The sequence below is a fragment of the Eschscholzia californica genome, unplaced genomic scaffold (genome assembly GCF_041429995.1).
Source record: "Eschscholzia californica isolate CP2 unplaced genomic scaffold, dmEscCali1.0.p SCAF_6, whole genome shotgun sequence".
Classification (NCBI taxonomy): Eukaryota; Viridiplantae; Streptophyta; class Magnoliopsida; order Ranunculales; family Papaveraceae; genus Eschscholzia; species Eschscholzia californica.
The window spans coordinates 2201254-2218850 of record NW_028238483.1 but is presented as its reverse complement, the minus strand read 5'-3'; the positions used below and the strand labels follow the sequence as shown (position 1 = coordinate 2218850).

Sequence of the window (17597 nt, the reverse complement as noted above, 5' to 3'; positions counted from 1 at the left end):
CCTTTTTACAAGAAGAGAGGCAATCGGGTTGCCGAGTACATGTAAAACAGATGAGCGATCGGGTTGCTAAGTATATGTAAAGAAAATGAGCAACCGGGTTGCCACTTTGTCGATGCTTGCGAATGTAGACAGACAAACGGATTGTCTTGTAGTTGAGTTTGTTGTACATTCACACCTGGTCACCTGGTTTATGTTATCTTTTCATGCGTTTTTATTGCTTCTTCATCTGTTGCTTCTCCATATGTCTTTACGTGCATTTCTTCATCTGTTGCTTCTTCATATGTCTTTACGTGCGTTTTATTGCTTCTTCATATGTCTTTACGTGCATTTTATTGCTTCTTCATCTTTTGCTTCTTCATATGTCTTTACGTGCACTTCGTTGTTTCTTTGTTAATGCTTGCTTTTCCCCACATCTGTTTGTCAAAATACATCATGAGTGTGTTCCCCCCAGCCTAAGTGTAGTACTGAACTTTGTGCTGGACTTAGGCTGTGTTATCCTTCGCCAAGAGGTGCCCTTGATTTCCTGTGGGGGAAGAAACAAGTGGTCAATGGCATGGCCATTGACCCTCCGACGCTCAAGTTAGTCAAGTACTAAAAGAGAAGCGAAAGATGAAATATTTGAGTTTAGAGTGCGGAAACTACTTCCCATTTCCTCTCGACATGTTCTTGTGAGCGTGAAACGTGTACTGGTGTGAAGATGTTTTTACCTGCACAATTTCCGTTGAGGGGCTATAGTCGGTGGAAATCCCACCGACTCTCCGATGCCTAAGTCAGTACATGTACAAGCAGGAGAGAAAACAAAGAAGTAACAATGGAGTTTAGAAATGATACAGTTTGAGATGCACGGCATTCCAACTGTTGTTTATGTCACGTCCATCTTGTGCTTGAATTTTATACGCTCCTTGTCGTACCACTTTAGTGATCTGATACGGGTCTTCCCAAGTGGGTGCAAGTTTTCCAGCGCCACTTTCTTTGGTGTTCTGGAACACTTTTTGAAGTACCCAATCTCCTACCTTAAACGTTCGAGCTCGTATGTTTCTGTTGTAATGACGTGCTACTTTCTGTTGGTAAGCTGCATTTCTAATGGCTGCCATATCACGAATTTCATCGAGCGTGTCGAAATTGTGATTGAGTTGTTGCCAGTTACTTTCTTCTTCTGTCCTTTGGTAACGGGTAGAAGGAAGTCCTGCTTCTGCGGGTATGACAGCTTCTGAGCCATAAGCGAGTGAGAAAGGAGTATCTCCTGTTGGAGTTCGAACAGTGGTTCTGTACGCCCATAAGACTCCTGGTAGTTCATCTGCTCAGGCGCCTTTGGCTTTCTTCAATCGTTTCTTTATTGTGTTCATGATTGTTTTGTTGGAAGATTCAGCTTGTCCATTTGCATGGGGGTATCTTGGAGTTGAGAAGTTTAGTTTGATCCCCCATTCATTACAAAAATCTTGAAAGTCGAAACTAATGAATTGCGAACCGTTTTCGGTCACAATTTCTTTTGGAACGCCAAACCTGCAAATGACATTCTTCCAAATAAAACTTTTTACCTCTCTATCTCGAACTTGGTGGAATGCTTCTGCTTCAATCCATTTGGTGAAGTAGTCCGTCACAGCTAACATGTACACCCGTTGTCCAGGTGCTGTAGGAAGTTTTCCTACTATGTCCATCCCCCATTTCATGAATGGCAAAGGAGATAATATTGAGTTGAGACGTTCTGGGGGGAGATGAGATGTGGGTGCGAAGCGCTGACAACTATCACACTTCTTTACGAAGTCAATGCAATCTGACCTCATGGTTGGCCAATAGTACCCGGTAGTGAGTACTCTAGTTGTTAGACTGCGTCCTCCGAAATGATTCCCACATTCTCCTGCATATAATTCAACGAGGACGTACCTGGCTTCTTGTGGGGTGATACACTTGAGATAAGGTCCTGAGTATGACCTCTTGAGTAGTTGTCCATCTAGGATGGTGTATCGGGCAGCTTTAGCACGAATCTTTCTCGCTTCTCCTTTGTCTTCTGGTAATTCATCATTTTCCAAGTATCGAATCAAGGGATTCATCCAGCTATCGATTTGATCCGTAGCGGCTACCTCTAAAGTAGGATTTTTCCATACTGCTGGCCACTCGAGCAAAACTAGAGGAATATTTTGAGTTACCTTTGTTTGAATGGAAGAACCGAGGTTAGCGAGCGCATCAGCGTGTCCATTCTCTAGACGAGGTATCTGTGTTATGTTCATTTCTTTGAAGGACGTTTGTAACTCTTTTACGTGAGCAAGGTATGCAGTCATCTTGGCGTCACGTGCTTGATAAGTTCCCTGTAACTGGTTGACAATGAGTTGGGAGTCTAACTTAACGTCTAATCTCTGGATTCCCATTTCTTTTGCAAGTGTAAGCCCAGCTATAAGCGCCTCGTATTCAGCTTCATTGTTTGTTGCTTTGAATGCACAACGGATAGCTCGTTGTATTAGATCTCCTTCGGGAGAAGTCAGAGCTATCCCCAACCCTACACCGTTCATGTTGCTTGAACCATCTATTGATAGGTTCCACTTTTGTTCGCTTTTGTCGGTTAAGCACAACAACTCTTTCTCTGCCTGTATTAGTATGTTAGGTGAAAAATCAACAAGGAAATCAGCTAATACCTGTGATTTGATGGCGGTTCTTGGTTGGTATGAAATGTCATATTCACTCAGCTCCACTGCCCACTTGGTGAGACGTCCATAAAGTTCAGGTTTGTGGAGAACATTCTTTAGAGGAAATGTCGTAACGACCACTATTGAGTGACACTGGAAATAAGGTCTGAGTTTACGAGCAGCAGTAACCAGTGCAAGGGAAAGCTTTTCTAACCGGCTGTATCGGGTCTCTGCGTCTAGAAGTGATTTGCTCACGTAGTAGACTGGAAGTTGTTTTTTATCTTCTTCTCGTACCAGCACAGCGCTTACTGCTGTCTCCGCAACTGCCAAATAAATGTAAAGTTTCTCACCTTCTTTGGGTTTTGAGAGTAGAGGTGGTGAGGTCAGGTACGCTTTGAGTTGTTGAAGTGCATCTTCGCATGCTGGCGTCCACTCAAAGTTTTTTGACTTGCGTAGGGTGGCGAAGAAAAGGTAGCACTTTTCAGAAGATTTCGATATGAAGCGACTGAGTGCGGCGACTCTCCCTGCTAATTTCTGCACGTCTTTTATGCAAGTGGGAGATGGAATGTCCATGACTGCTTGTATCTGTTCTGGGTTGGCTTCGATTCCTCTTTGTGTCACCATGTAACCTAAGAATTTTCTTGAGGAAACACCAAATGAACATTTAGCAGGGTTTAGTTTCATGTTATACCTTTTGAGGACGTCGAAAGCTTGGCGAAGGTGATCGAGATGTTGTTCCGCTTCCAATGACTTAACCAACATGTCGTCTATATACACTTCCATCGTATCCCCTATCATTTCAGCGAACATTCGGTTGACGAGCCTTTGGTAAGTGGCTCCTGCGTTCTTTAAGCCGAAGGGCATTACTTTGTAGCAAAAGATGCCTCTTTATGTCACAAAGGCAGTTTTCTCTTGATCATCAGGATACATCAAGATCTGATTGTACCAGGAGAAGGCATCCATGAAACTGAGGAGTTCGTGTCCAGATGTAGCGTCGACTAGCATGTCAATATGTGGTAATGGAAAGGAGTCTTTTGGACACGCCTTATTGAGGTCGGTAAAATCGATACACACTCTCCACTTAACATTCTTCTTTTTTACCATTACTACATTAGCAAGGCAGTCGGGATAGTGGACCTCACGAACTGAACTGATGTCGATCAACTTTTGAATTTCTTCGTTGATTACTTTGTTTCTTTCTGGAGCAAACTTTCTTCTCTTTTGCTTGACCGGAGGGAAGCTCGGATCAACCTGTAATTTATGAACGATAACTTGCGAATCAATACCTGTCATGTCAGCGTGTGACCATGTGAAGCAGTCGTGGTGAAGCGTGAGGAATTCTACTAGCTTTTCTCTGAGCGTAGGACTCAGTCTTGAACCGATCTGTACTTTATGATCTGTTAGCTCTGAATGAATCTGTACTTCATCCAACTCCTCCATAGTTGGCTTGTCTGGGTCACTATGGAGTAGTTGTTCTGTCTGTAATTGTTATAAGGGAGCTTTGGGCGTCTTCAAGGTGTTTTTGTAGCAGTTTCGAGACGTGCTCTGTTCGCCTTTGACTTCACGTACCCCCCACGGAGTAGGGAACCTTATAACTTGGTGGAAGGTTGATGGGACCGCCCTCATGTTGTGGATCCAAGGACGTCCAAGTATGATGTTGTAGGCAGAGGGACTGTCGAGTACTACGAAGGTTGTACTCATGTTGATTCCACCTGCAAAAACAGGTAAAGAAATTTCACCGAGCGTGTACTTTTGCTCGCCACTGAAACCGATGAGAATGGTGGGTCGGCGACATATACTCGTTTCTTCCAGTCCCATTCCTTGCAATGCATGTAAAATCAACACGTTAGTAGACGAACCATTATCAACAAGTATTCTTTTAACAAAGACGTTCGAGATAGTGAGTGAGATAACGAGAGCGTCATGATGAGGGTTGACGAGCCCTGATGCTTCATTGTCAGGAAAGCAAAGAACTTGATCAGTGAAGGCACGTGAAGAGGCTTTAGGTGAGTGAGCAGCTGGGTTGGCAGCGATACGAGCACTTCTTTTGGCAGCTGAATGACTGACTCCTCTTACTTCTGATCCTCCTGTGATAACCAAACATGTTTTTGTTGGAGTTGGTTCCTCTGGTTCCTTTGGATGAACATTTCTTTGGGCTATAGTGTTTTTCCCTTTATCTGTCAATAGGTCAGTGAGGTGACCTCTCTTCAAGAGTTCAGCTACTTCTAGTCGAAGGGCTATGCAATCAGTGGTCATGTGCCCGTGGTCAGCGTGGAACTCACACCACTTGGTATTGTCTCTCTTATAACTAGGAGTTTTTGTCTTGGCGGGCCATCTTACTACATTGCCCATTCCTTTCATTACAGCGACTACTTCGACAGGTTCAATGTTGAGATTGTATTCTGGAATTTTAGAGCGAACAGGCGCTTGATTTTTATCACTTGGACGCCCAGAGGGGGTGCTGAATGGTTTCCTATTCTCCCTGGACAAGGGTCCTCTGGATGTTGGATATGGTTCTGCATGTCGACGATCGGTCCTTCTGTCGGACTGTCTAGAGCGCCGATCACTGTTTCTTCCTTCATACGAGTATGACCTGTTTCGGTGGGCTTCGTCTTCTTCCCAACGAATTTCTACCCACGCCCTTGCTAATACGTATTCCATTGTAGTGCAGTTAAACTTTGTGAGTTCTTTGTAAAGCTCTCCATCTGGTAGAAGACCTTTTCTGAAGGCGTCTACAGCAGCTTCCTGGTTACAATAAGGGATAGATACTTTCTCCCTGTTAAATCTTCCCACGTAGTCACGTAGTGGTTCTCCTCTTCTTTGGTGGACTCGGTACAAGTCACCAGAAAGTTTTTCCAACTTTTTGCTGCTAGCGAATTGTTCGACAAAGGTGTCCGTCAACTGGGCAAATGATGCAATCGAGTTATTTGGGAGGTTTGTGTACCACTGCAATGCTGGTCCGATGAGAATAGACCCAAAACTTTTGCACATGCAGGCTTCACGCAGGTCTCTTGGAATAGCTGCTGTGAACATCCTCTGTTTGTAAGAGGCAATGTGGTCATCTGGGTCAGATGTACCATCATACATCTTCATGTTTGGGAAAGAAAACTTCTTTGGCATCTCCACCAACGCGATAGCGTCGACAAAGGGCGAGTCAGCGTAGCTGTGAGGAAGACTCTTTTTGAAAGGAGTGGGCATTCCTGGAATACGTGTAATCAATGCTTCCATCTCTGCTAACTTCTTTGCCATTGCCTGTTCTAGAGGAGTACCTATAAACGTAAACGGAAGGGAATCAGAAGATACATTAACTTGAGTTGATCCATTTGTCATAGGATACATAGTAGGTAAAGTATATGGGAAAGAAGAGTAAAAGGGTGTAGTAGTTGGAAGAGTTTGATGCGTGTGCTGGGAGACACGTAATGGTGTGAGAGGAGTAGCGGTAGGGATTGGAGTTGATCCTCCAACTGTTACAGGAATTTCTTGACTCGAGGGGCCTGCTCCTTCTGTACTTGTAGGAACTGGTCTGGCATTTTTCGAGGTATGAATTCTGGAACCTCCTGGAGTCGTCATAGAAAGTTCAGTAATTTTTTCCTGGAGTAATTGGTTCTCTGCTCTAACCAACAGGTTCTCTTCTTCCAACGCTTTGAAGCGTTCAGAGTTCTCTCGTACTTGAGCGGTAAGTGCAGCAAGTTAAGCAGAAACGTCAAGAGGAGCAGGTGTCATGTTCTCTTCCATTTGGCTGATTGTCTTCGTTGTTAGTTGATGAGGTCCCACGGTGGGCGCCAAACTGTAGACGGTGAGAAGTCTACGGGTCGGAAGTCAGAAGGTCGGAAGCGGAAACGTCTTCTGGAATTCCAAACGTCGAGTTTTTTATTGATGGTCACCAGCAACGTGTGGAAGAAACCTGCAAAAGAAGGTGAACAGACACAAACAAACCCGTGAAGGCTTGGGGGGACACCGGGATGGTGCCTGCCAAGGGCCCTCCGACGGTCAAGTCAGCAAAGTATTACAATAGATAATAAATGAAAAGCCGAGGGTTTAACCGTTGATGTACAATCGGAGAGTGGTTAGGCTCGTAGAATGACCGGAGTTCTAATCTACGGGAGTGAAATGATCAGAAGTATGAGAGTAGATGTTACCAGTAGCGTCGAGCAAGAAGAAGGTTGTGATCTCCTCGAAGACGTCTGGAAGCGTCGAGCAGGAAGCGTCGAGCAAGGATAAGCTTTAACACCCTTGAGGCGTCTAGTAGTGTCCACGACCAGAACCAGGTGAACTTGTATGCAAAATGTCTCAAGGATAGTCGAAGAACAGAGAGCGAGTGGAGAAAGAAGAAGTAGTATGGGTTGCTTTGCTCTGCTTTCGATGTCCCCAGAAATGAAAGTGTTCCTCTCTTTATATAGGCTTGAGGAGTGATCCGTTGGGGGGAGTAAAGGTTTGACCGTTACAGAGTAAATGCATGGCAAGATACCTGGGATGTGGTGACGTGTGCACGAGTTGTACATGCACAACAGACTGAACAAGAATCTCTTTCTTCTTCTCTGTTAGATTATCAAATATCATCAAAGAGCTTCATATTCGGTGATTTTCTACATTTTATCCTTGATTATTATTTTATGAAAATGTTTATGATGTCTTTGATGAGTATGAGTTGCTAATTCCATTATCTAGAGCGAAGATGAAACTTCGAGCATAAGTAAATAGTTATTTTTCTTTCTTTCTTGTCATGTCTCTTATTAAATGTGCATTATTATCTAACTATACCAATTCGATTCCATAGAATAATGATTTATACTTGTAATTTGATAGACGACAGTTGGGATATAATTATTTAGGACTTGAAATTGGGATAGTACATCTTGAATACGTTTGTTTAGAATGTTATATTTTCTGATGTTTAGATAATGTTATTTTCTAAATGTTGAGTTATAAAGTTAGAGATTCATGTTAAGTAGGAGGCGAAATCATTTACGATAGTTCAAGGTGGATTTCAAAACTCTAGGTTGTCCCTCTCACAAGTTTTCTCGATTAATTATCTATTCGTTGTGTAAGTGTTATTGAATCGTTTTATCAAAAACCATTTGAACAAAAAACCGTGTTAGTTCTAAGTTTTAGAATAGGTTTGACTTAGTCTCTGTGGATTGACCTTAGTCTTACCGAGATACTACTTGATACCCGTATACTTGCGGGTGGAGACCTTTTAGGGTGACTTTTCAGGGACCATCATCAAGCTTTGAATCTGATCGCATGCGCAGACATTCATCTTTTCCAAGTCCAGTCTTCAAGTCGGATACTTCACAAGTTCCGCATTCCAACTTGAGGGCGAACATTAGACTATAAGGATTAAGATAGATTGAGATCCGGAGATATCAATGATCAGATGATTCTAGAATATGGTAGTTCTCTAGGGTCTGGAGCAGTCAAGTCAATAGTCTAATTAGTCAAAGAATATTAAATTCTAAATATTAATGAAGTGTCTAGGTAATGTTCAGAGTTGTCTAGTTGCTGTCTAGAGAAGTGGAAGCGTTGTATCTGGAATGCTATAAGTCGGAAATATCTCTAGGTTGTAAGTCAGTCTACATCTTTCTAAAATCAAGTAATAGTAAAGGTATTTTCTAGCAAAGGGTTCTCAAAGTCTTTTCCTTGGTTTCAACTCAAGAAATCAGGACACCGACGGTGTTTGGAGTATTATCCTTCTGATTCTAAGGAAGCAAGTACTAATGTGTTTTCTTTAAAAGGTATCAAGGCTACAAAGATTTGTGATTCTGCAAAAATATGGTGGGGGTGGTAATAACTTGGAGCAAAACCAAAGAACGACGGAAGCAAATCTACCAACAAATAATATTGTTAGTAGAGAAGACACGAAGTCTCTTCGATGGCAGATTACTCAGCTTTGTGATCGCCTGGAGCAAGCTGGAATCTTTGGCCCTGTTAATCTGACTAATATGGAACAAAGAGAACAACGTGCTAACACATTTGAACAAACTTATCATCGAAGAAGACAAACAAATAAAGTAAGGGTGCAAACATAATTTCCTACACTAGAATCTTCTGATGAAGAAATGGATAGACGGCCTTATGAGAGGCAACCTGTTGTCAACTTCGGTGTCCAACGTAATCAAAATCCACATGTTAGAATTGAGATTCCAGATTTTACAAGAGAAGAACAAATTACGGAAGTTTTGGACTGGTTGAACGAAGTAGACAGAATTTTCCAATATATGGAACTTCCAGATAATAGAAAGGTGAAATTAGTGGCTGTTAAATTAAAAGGTTATGCATCTCCCTAGTGGCAGCGATTACAAATGACAAGAATGCAAGCAGGAAAGGAACAAGTTCAGACTTGGACAAAGATGAAGCGACTAATTCGAAGCCAATTTCTTCCATTGAACTACGAAGGACTTTTGTTCCAAAATACCAATCCCTTCAATAAGGAAGACGTTCAGTTAAGGAGTACACCAACAATTTCTATAAAACGAAGACGCGTGTAAACTTAGTCGAATCCGAAATGCAGGTCACACATCGTTATTTGATGGGACTACACCCAAGTATTTTTAATTGGGTTGAGTTACAACCTTGTTGGACTTTGGCAAGTGTTGCACAGTTGGCAATGAAGGTTGAATCACAACAAACAAAACTGAATAATCATTATAACCAAATTGATAAGAGGCGGCGGTTGGAGACGCCATTCGCTCGAGGTGTTGCGTCAAAGACAGGGGAATGACTGTCGTTTATGCAAAGTTCGGGATCAACACCTAACTCTCTAGGACGTGGACAAAATCAAGAATTTGGAACAACTAATTTTAATGTTGAAAACCGTGACGCTAGAAATCAATTTGTAGGTGATAAAATAAAATGCATCAAGTGTGGAAAAGAGGGGCATAAATCAGCTGAATGTCGAAGGAAGAATGCTAATTTGCTACTTGATGAAGGGGTTGAAGATTTGAACCTTCCCAAGAAGACAGCATGATCGTGATGTTGAAAATCTAGAAATATCAAGTCTTATATGATGACAAGGATCTGCCAACTCTCGTTGTTCGACGAGCAATGTTAACACCAAAATCCATCGAGAACAGGCAACAAAGTAGTAACATCTTTAAAACGAGATGTTCATTACATAGACGACTTTGCAATGTTATTATTGATGGTGGTATCTGTGAGAATTTTGTTTCTAGAGAAATGGTGAACAAGTTGAATCTTGTCGTACAATCACATCCAAAAGCCATACAAAGTGGTATGGTTCAAGAAAGGAAGTGAAGTGAAGGTAACACATCAATGTCGTGTCCCCTGTTCTATCGGTAAAAGTTATTCAGATGAGGTTTTATGTGATGTCGTTGAGATGGAAGCTTGTCATCTATTGCTGGGTAGACCATGGAAATACGATAACAACACAGTTCATCTCGGAGAAAAGAATATTTATGTTTTTTACAAGAATGGAGTTAAAGTGGTTTTGGCGTCGATGCAAAATGAAGACTTCCCCAAAGGTAAAAAGGAAGAAGATCGTGCTTCTTTGAGTGTTCAACAGTTTCTAAAAGAGTTTGAGGCAGATTCGACTGCATATGTTCTTGTTTTGAAAGAGGTGAAGGAACCACAACAACAAACACATTCTGCTGAAATTGAATAATTGCTAAAAGAATTTACTGAAGTATTCCCTAGTGATCTACCTGTCGGATTACCACCTTAGAGAAGTATCCAGCATCATATTAATTTGGTCCCAGGAATTAGCCTTCCGAGTTTGCCGCATTATCGAATGAGTCCGGAAGAACACGAAAAACTCCAAAGACAAGTCGAAGATCTGTTAAAAAAAGGATTCATAAGGGAATCAATGAGTCCTTGTGTTGTTCCGGCGTTGTTAACCCTAAAGAAAGACGACTCGTGGAGGATGTGCGTTGATATTAGAGCAATTAACAAAATAACGATGAAGTATCATTTCCCGATACCTCGCTTAGATGATATGCTTGACATGTTTCACGGGGCAAAGGTATTCTCTAAGATAGATTTGAAGAGTGCTTATCACCAAGTCAGAATTCGTGATGGCGATGAGTGGAAAACAACATTTAAAAGAAAAGAAGGATTATACGAATGGATTGTGATGTCATTTGGTTTGTCTAATGCCCCAAGCACCTTCATGCGTTTGATAAATCAAGCTCTTAAGCCATTTATTAGGAAGTTCGTGGTTGTGTATTTTGACGATATTTTAATCTATAATCCAACTAAAGAATCACATTTACTACATCTAAGGGAAGTACTCGATGTCTTACACCAAGAAAAGCTCTATATTAACTTGAAGAAGTGTGAATTTCTCACTAACTCTTTGATGTTTTTGGGTTATATGGTAAGTGCGAGTGGAATTAAGATGGATGAGAATAAAGCTGAAGCAATCAAGAACTGGCCAACACCAACTACAGTAAAAGAAGTACGCAGCTTTTATGGATTAACAACATTTTACCGACGCTTGATCTGAAATTTCAGCACCATAGTTGCTCCATTAACTGATTGTATGAAGAAAGGAGAGTTCGAATGGACTGCACATGCTGGGAAAAGCTTCCAAGATATAAAATAAAAGTTTTGTTCGGCACCTATTCTAGCATTTCCTGACTTTGGCAGGGTTTTCCAAGTGGAATGTGATGCATCCGGAGTGGGATTGGTGTAGTCTTAAGCCAAGAAGGGAAACCAATAGCATTTTACAGCGAGAAATTAAATGACATAAGGCGGAGATATAGTACCTATGGTCAAGAATTAAGGCATTTGCAACACTATTTGATACAAAGGGAGTTCGTTCAGTTTTCTGACCACGAAGCACTAAAACATATTAACAACAAAAAAAAATTAGACAAAAGACATGCACGTTGCGATTCATTTCTTCAGCAATTCACATTTTCCATAAAGCATAAATCAGGAATCTCCAATAAAGTGGCAGATTCCCTCAGCAGGATAACAATGCTTTTGACAAGTATGACTACAACTATTGAAGGATTTAACTGTTTCAAGGAGTTATAAGTTGCTGATCCATACTTTAGTTCAATTTAGAACGATTGTAAAACAGGCCAGGAAGGTAGTTTCATCTTGCATAATGAATTCCTCTTTAAAGGTAATCAATTATGATTGCTCATATACGTGAAAGAATCATCGCCGATACACATAGTAGTGGTTTGGGAGGACACTTTAGTCGTGATAAGACCTATGCTATGATTGAACATAAAAAATTTGGCCAAGAATGAGGCGTGACACGTACAGGTTTGTCGAGAAGTGTAGAATATGTCAAGAATCTAAAGGACGGGTGCAAAATACTGGATTTTACACTCCTCTTCTTGTTCCTACATCGCCATGGAATAAGAGTGGGAAACGGGCTTACCCGTTCGGGCTCGGGATTCAGGTGAACATTAGGGCAGTCGAGCCGGTTAGGCTCGAGATTCAGGTGAACATTAGGGCAGTCCGGCACGTTCGGGCGGACAAATATGTAAAAAGAGTTGAACACTAGTCGTCCACAACCATTACAGCCATCGAGCTCATCGGGTTGCGGGCTCGTCGGGTTAAGGGTTATTATATTATTTTAATAGTTAAAAAATTATTATTTTGCTTCATTCCATGTCTGAATCTCATCAATTAGATCATCATTTCACCATCAAGACGTCAACAAAGAATTTCTATTTGCAAAAACAACTGATTTTGCTTCAAAATTGATCTATAACATTTGTTGAAGAAAATATAGCTTCATTCCAACTTTAGATCTCATCATCTAAACAGATCTGCAACAAGATATATAATCAGATCTTTAATATAAGAAAAGTAATGAAGAAAGATAGGAGAAGAACACAAAAAAAGGATAAGAAAGAACAAGGATAAGAAATGATAAAGAAGAAATATAAGAAATTAATGCAAAAGAAATGATGAACAAAGAAGAATTAAGATTGAAAAGAGAGTTGGAGATCCATTTCCTCCTTGGTTGTTACTTTTGATGATCTAGCAAGAGAATGATGAAAACAAATGATGAACAAACTCAAATAGAAATGATGAACAAACTCAACTATGTCTCATATAATTTATATTCCTCTTCATCTTTCCCCATATCCCTCTCAGGCTCTCACTCACTTTTGGAAGAAAAGAGAAGACGACAGAATGAGGCAGAGTTCATAGTTGTCGCATGTGGGAGATTCAAAACCCTAATATTATCCAATTAGGGGTGTTTTCTAACGGGCGGGTACTTTCGGGTTCCTAGTGTGCAGGCATTTCAGGCCCGGTGACGGGCAGGAAAGCTTACCCGACCCCCGCCTATGAATGCCCGAAGTAACGGGTCGGGCTTATCCGAACCTGGTCTCGGGCTCCCATGGTACTCTTCCAGACCGGGTTTGGCCGTGCGGCCCTCGGGTTCTCAGGCTATTTTCCCAGCCTTAGCATGGAGGATTTTAGCATGCATGGACTTTGTTGTCGGGCTGCCAGGATTCAAAGGGGAATGAAGTCCATCTTTGCAGTGGTAGATCGTTTTCTCAAAATGGCTCATTTTATTTTTTGTAAGAAGACTATGGATGCCTCACATGTTGTCAACTTATTCTTTAGTGAAGTAGTTCGTTTACATGGCATACCAAAGACAATCACATCAGATCGTGACTCAAAGTTTTTGTCCCATTTTTGGAGAAGTTTATGGAAGAAACTTGGAACGAAACTGCAGTATCGTAGTTATCATCATCCATAAACTGACGGACAGATAAAGGTGGTTAATAAAAGCTTAGGCAATCTTTTCCGTTGCTTAGTTGGAGACAACCCAAAGAAATGGGAGCAATCATCGCTTAGGCAAAATTCGCTTACAATTATTCTCAGAATCGAAGCACGGGAAAAAGTCCTTTTAAGATTGTTTACAAGAAGCAACCACTTCACTTTCTTGATTTAACACCAATAGAGAACACTAACAAAGTAACTGGAAGAGAAGAAGATATGGTTGAAACGATCAAGGAACTTCATAACCAAATACAGTTAAGATTGAAGAGTCAAATGCTAGATATAAGGAACAGGCAGATAAAAAGAAGCGTACGCAAAGTTTCCAAGAAGGCGACATGGTGATGGTTTATCTACGTAAAAAGAGGTTTCATGTTGGAACATACTCTGAACTGAGGAAGAAGAAAATCGAATCATACAAAGTCATAAAGAGGATTGGAGAAAATGATTATGAGGTTGATTTACCCCAACACATGGGAATTCGTTCTACTTTTTAATGTTTATGATTTATATGCTTATCATGGAGACGGAGCAGCAACAAACTAACTTGAGGACGAGTTTTTTTCAAGAAGGAGGGATGGATGCAGATGATTCTAGAATGTGGTAGTTCTCTAGAGTCTGGAGCAGTCAAGTCAATAGTCTAATTGGTCAAAGAACAATAAATTCTAAGTATTAATGAAGTGTCTTGGTAATGTTGAGAGTTGTCTAGTTGCTCTCTAAAGAAGTGGAAAGGTTGTATCTGGAATGTTATAAGTAGGGAATCTTTCTAGGTTGTAAGTCAGTCTACATCTTTCTAAAATCAAGTAATAGTAAAGGTATTTTCTAGCAAAGGGTTCTCAAAGTCTGTTCCTTGGTTTCAATTCAACAAATCAGGACTCCGACGATGATTGAAGTATTAGCCTTCTGATTCTAAGGAAGCAAGTACTAATCTTTTTGCTTTAATAAAATATCAATCGTCCAAGATATATGAAGATTTAGAAGATGTTATTTAGTTATCTTATATTTATCCTAGATAGAGTCCTAAGAAACTAAGATACCCAAGTCACTCTATAAATACAAGTGGCCTCTATATATTTTAGATTATTGAGTTACACTGAGTCATCGAGTCTATCGAGTTGTAACTAATCAATCCCACGATTGTGGAGATAATATAATACAACTATTAATGGCTTTCTCCATGGATGTAAGTAGTGATCCTCCGACCAAACCACGTAAACTATTGTGTTTCTTATTTTAATTTATATCTTCTAATTTATCAACACACATGGACTTTCACAGTTCCTTTTCATATACTAACTATTCCCCGCCCACAGGTAGAGTATGACATTCATGTTGACAATTCAACCAGCCCTTTGGACATGTTTGTTTGAATAAAAGTGAATATGGGTGCAACTTCCTTCACCCTCTGGATGAAATTTGCTTTTGACCCGTCATTTCCATACACGTGGCAGCATTCAACTACTTGAGTTCAATAAACTAGCGGTCTAAACTGCAATACTGATTATGTAAGGGTAAACTGGGAATTATTTTAAGTATAACTTTAGAGACGAAATATTCCTAAGTGATTCTGATGGGTCATAAGAATATCTCGTATGAGTCGTTTGGCGAGTTAGTCCATTTCGAGTCTTTATTATGATAAAAATGATTGGTTTGCTTGATTAAGTGTCTTTTGCGGAGTTAAATGCAGAAAAATGGCTAAAAACGAGATAAAGATACTTGAAGGGCATTATGGTCATTTTGATTCAAGGGCATTCTGGTCATTTCGATTCAAGGGCACTCTTGTAATTTGTAAATACCAGTATATGGGTGAAAAGTATAGTCAAAGATACCCCGTGGGGGAGAACGGAAGTCAAATAGGAGTCCAAACAAGGAAAGTAGCCTAAGTCAAAGTAGGAGTCAAACAAAGTTGACTGGTGGGATACTTTTGGGCATGTTTCTGGCTAGTGTGACACATTCAAATGACAAGGAAACAAACCTTTAAGAAGATGACTCAGTGTGGCACACTACAACCGAGTTTCTGTGTTCTCGATGAATCCCACGGGTCCACCTCCGTTCTTTCGAGACCGACAGTTTTTGTTCGTGTTGCAACCTTGATTTCTTACGACTGCGTACACATTAGCCGCGATTTATCCCCAACCGCCAGAACTTTAAAAGAAAGAAATTAGGTTTTCTCAATTTACAAATCTACCCCCCATTTGGTCCTTACTCATTCTTTAGCCAACAAGTGTCCTTTCTTGGATAAAAAAGCAACTCAAAACTTCCCTTTTCTCCCTAAACCCTAACCAACCCATATAAATGATTCCGTAAAAAGGGACTCCAAAGTGCAACGCTGGAAAAAAGAGAGTCCAAACAGCAAGTCAATTATACGAAAGGGGGTTCAAACAACAAATCTCTCGTTCGAAATGGATGAAACCAATCCCCTTTACCTGTTATTGTTTTGATAGGAGCTTTATCTGTCTGTCTCTCTGACCATGTTTGCATAAGTTTAAGTTACAAACCAACAAAGAAATAAAAACTCATTTACAGGTCTACGACAAAAGATGCAGAATTAGCCAATAATATAATGTAATGACATGCCAATACTTATTAGTGAAGAGAACAATGTCAAACAAGGAAATAGTACCCTAGCACCTAGGTTTGAATGTTGACAGACCCTAGTTCACGATTCAGATGATGACATCCTGTTAGTTTAAAAATTACAAATCAGTGGGGTTCAACATGATTACAAAGAAAAACCAAATAGTATCTAACTTCAATCGGACAACCCTATACTTCAACCAAAGAACCCTAAAACTTTCATAAAGGAACCCTCAAACTTCAATCAACATATTTTCTGAAATGCCATGAATTAAGAACCCTATCGCATGAAACAAATCATATGAATCCATTGCCATGAATTAAGAACCCTAAAACTTAATCAAGATCAAAATTTGAGATAGTTTCAGAATATAAGCCTTCTTCAAACGGTCGCGAAAGTTGCCTTCATTTTAGAAGCTAATCAAAATGTAAACAAAGAAGATCTAGGAATATACGAAAATGACATTAATTTTCATTATGAATTGTGAAGTTCGATTTTAAGAGGGGTTGCTTCTAAAGGCACCGGGCCAAAAGGCTGTTAGTATCCGGAAAATTTCTTGACTCGGCTCAATGTCTGGTCAATGGACATTCACCCGAGTTATCTATAAGCACCGTTTTTAATGTGGGTGACGTTCACCTTCGTTTGCTTCTTCCATCTTCTTCTTCAAGCATATGTTTACTAACAGCACCTTGCATTGTTGTAAATGGAACAACACTACCCAATTCAATGGTTGGAGAAGCTGGAGATGAAGAAGACGAACTCGATTTCGATTTGGGACTGGCATAGTGGCATCTGCAACAACAGGAGATGCAACAGCAGCAGATTCAACATCTTTAGCAACAATTCGCTCCGATTGACCAGTTCCAACAAGTAAACCCAAATACACAATTTCTTGGTACATCTGACCCATTCAGGCCTGGCCCTGGCCCAAAGCGAGCAAAGCCTCGCTTTGGGCCACAAATTTTTGGGGGCCACCAATTTTATATATCTTGTTAGCTGTTGCAAAAAAAATTTGGGGGCACTTTCATGTTTGTGAATGGGCCTTCATGGAAAACCAAGCAAAGAAACCGGGAATGACTCAATTCCCATTACCAATCTACTTTCCCAATCCTAAGGTAAAGCTTTGACTTACTTTTTTAAATTAAATAATTCTTTCTTACCTAGTACCCCACCACCACACTTTCCCAAAGTTAAAAAATCGAGCTCCACTCCATTTCTCCCAATTACAGTCCAACCTAGAAAGTATAAACCCTAACATTCAATAATCTTTCTTCTCTCTTCAATTATTCAACAAGACAAAAAGCCTTCCTCATTCAAGATTCAACATTCTAAGAGGTAATTACTATTTATTAAGTATCTCTTTATATATATATATGTTTGGTGTTTATAATAATTTACACATAGGTCATTTAGCAAACTCTAAATTGATTTTTTTTTCTTTCACATTTATGTCTATAAAATATTGAGTTTCCAAGATTTAAAGTGGAAGCCTCAATTTAAAGATCCAAGCATTGGGTTTTTCAAGTTCTAACTATTAACATTTAAGACTCTAACCGGTGTCAAGGTATGTAACTTACTTTCTATGGCAATATAATAAATTTTCATTGTTTCTTCATTCATCTTTTGGATATTAGCCATTGGTATATTTAGTATATTATTGTCATCATTGTTAGATTTGGGATTTAAGT

General features: G+C 40.1%; 1 protein-coding gene across 1 annotated transcript; it reads right to left on the bottom strand.

Annotated features, from left to right (window-relative positions):
* Positions 1 to 430: 430 nt before the first annotated feature.
* Positions 431 to 3404, bottom strand: LOC147530788 (uncharacterized). The gene is made up of 5 exons (XM_086647113.1): positions 3128 to 3404; positions 2259 to 2944; positions 1885 to 1951; positions 912 to 1243; positions 431 to 523 (listed from the first exon to the last, which is right to left on the bottom strand). The coding sequence occupies exons 1-5, from the start codon at positions 3402 to 3404 to the stop codon at positions 431 to 433; spliced, it is 1455 nt and encodes a 484-aa protein (XP_086503239.1).
* Between the last annotated feature and the right edge of the window lie 14193 nt (positions 3405 to 17597).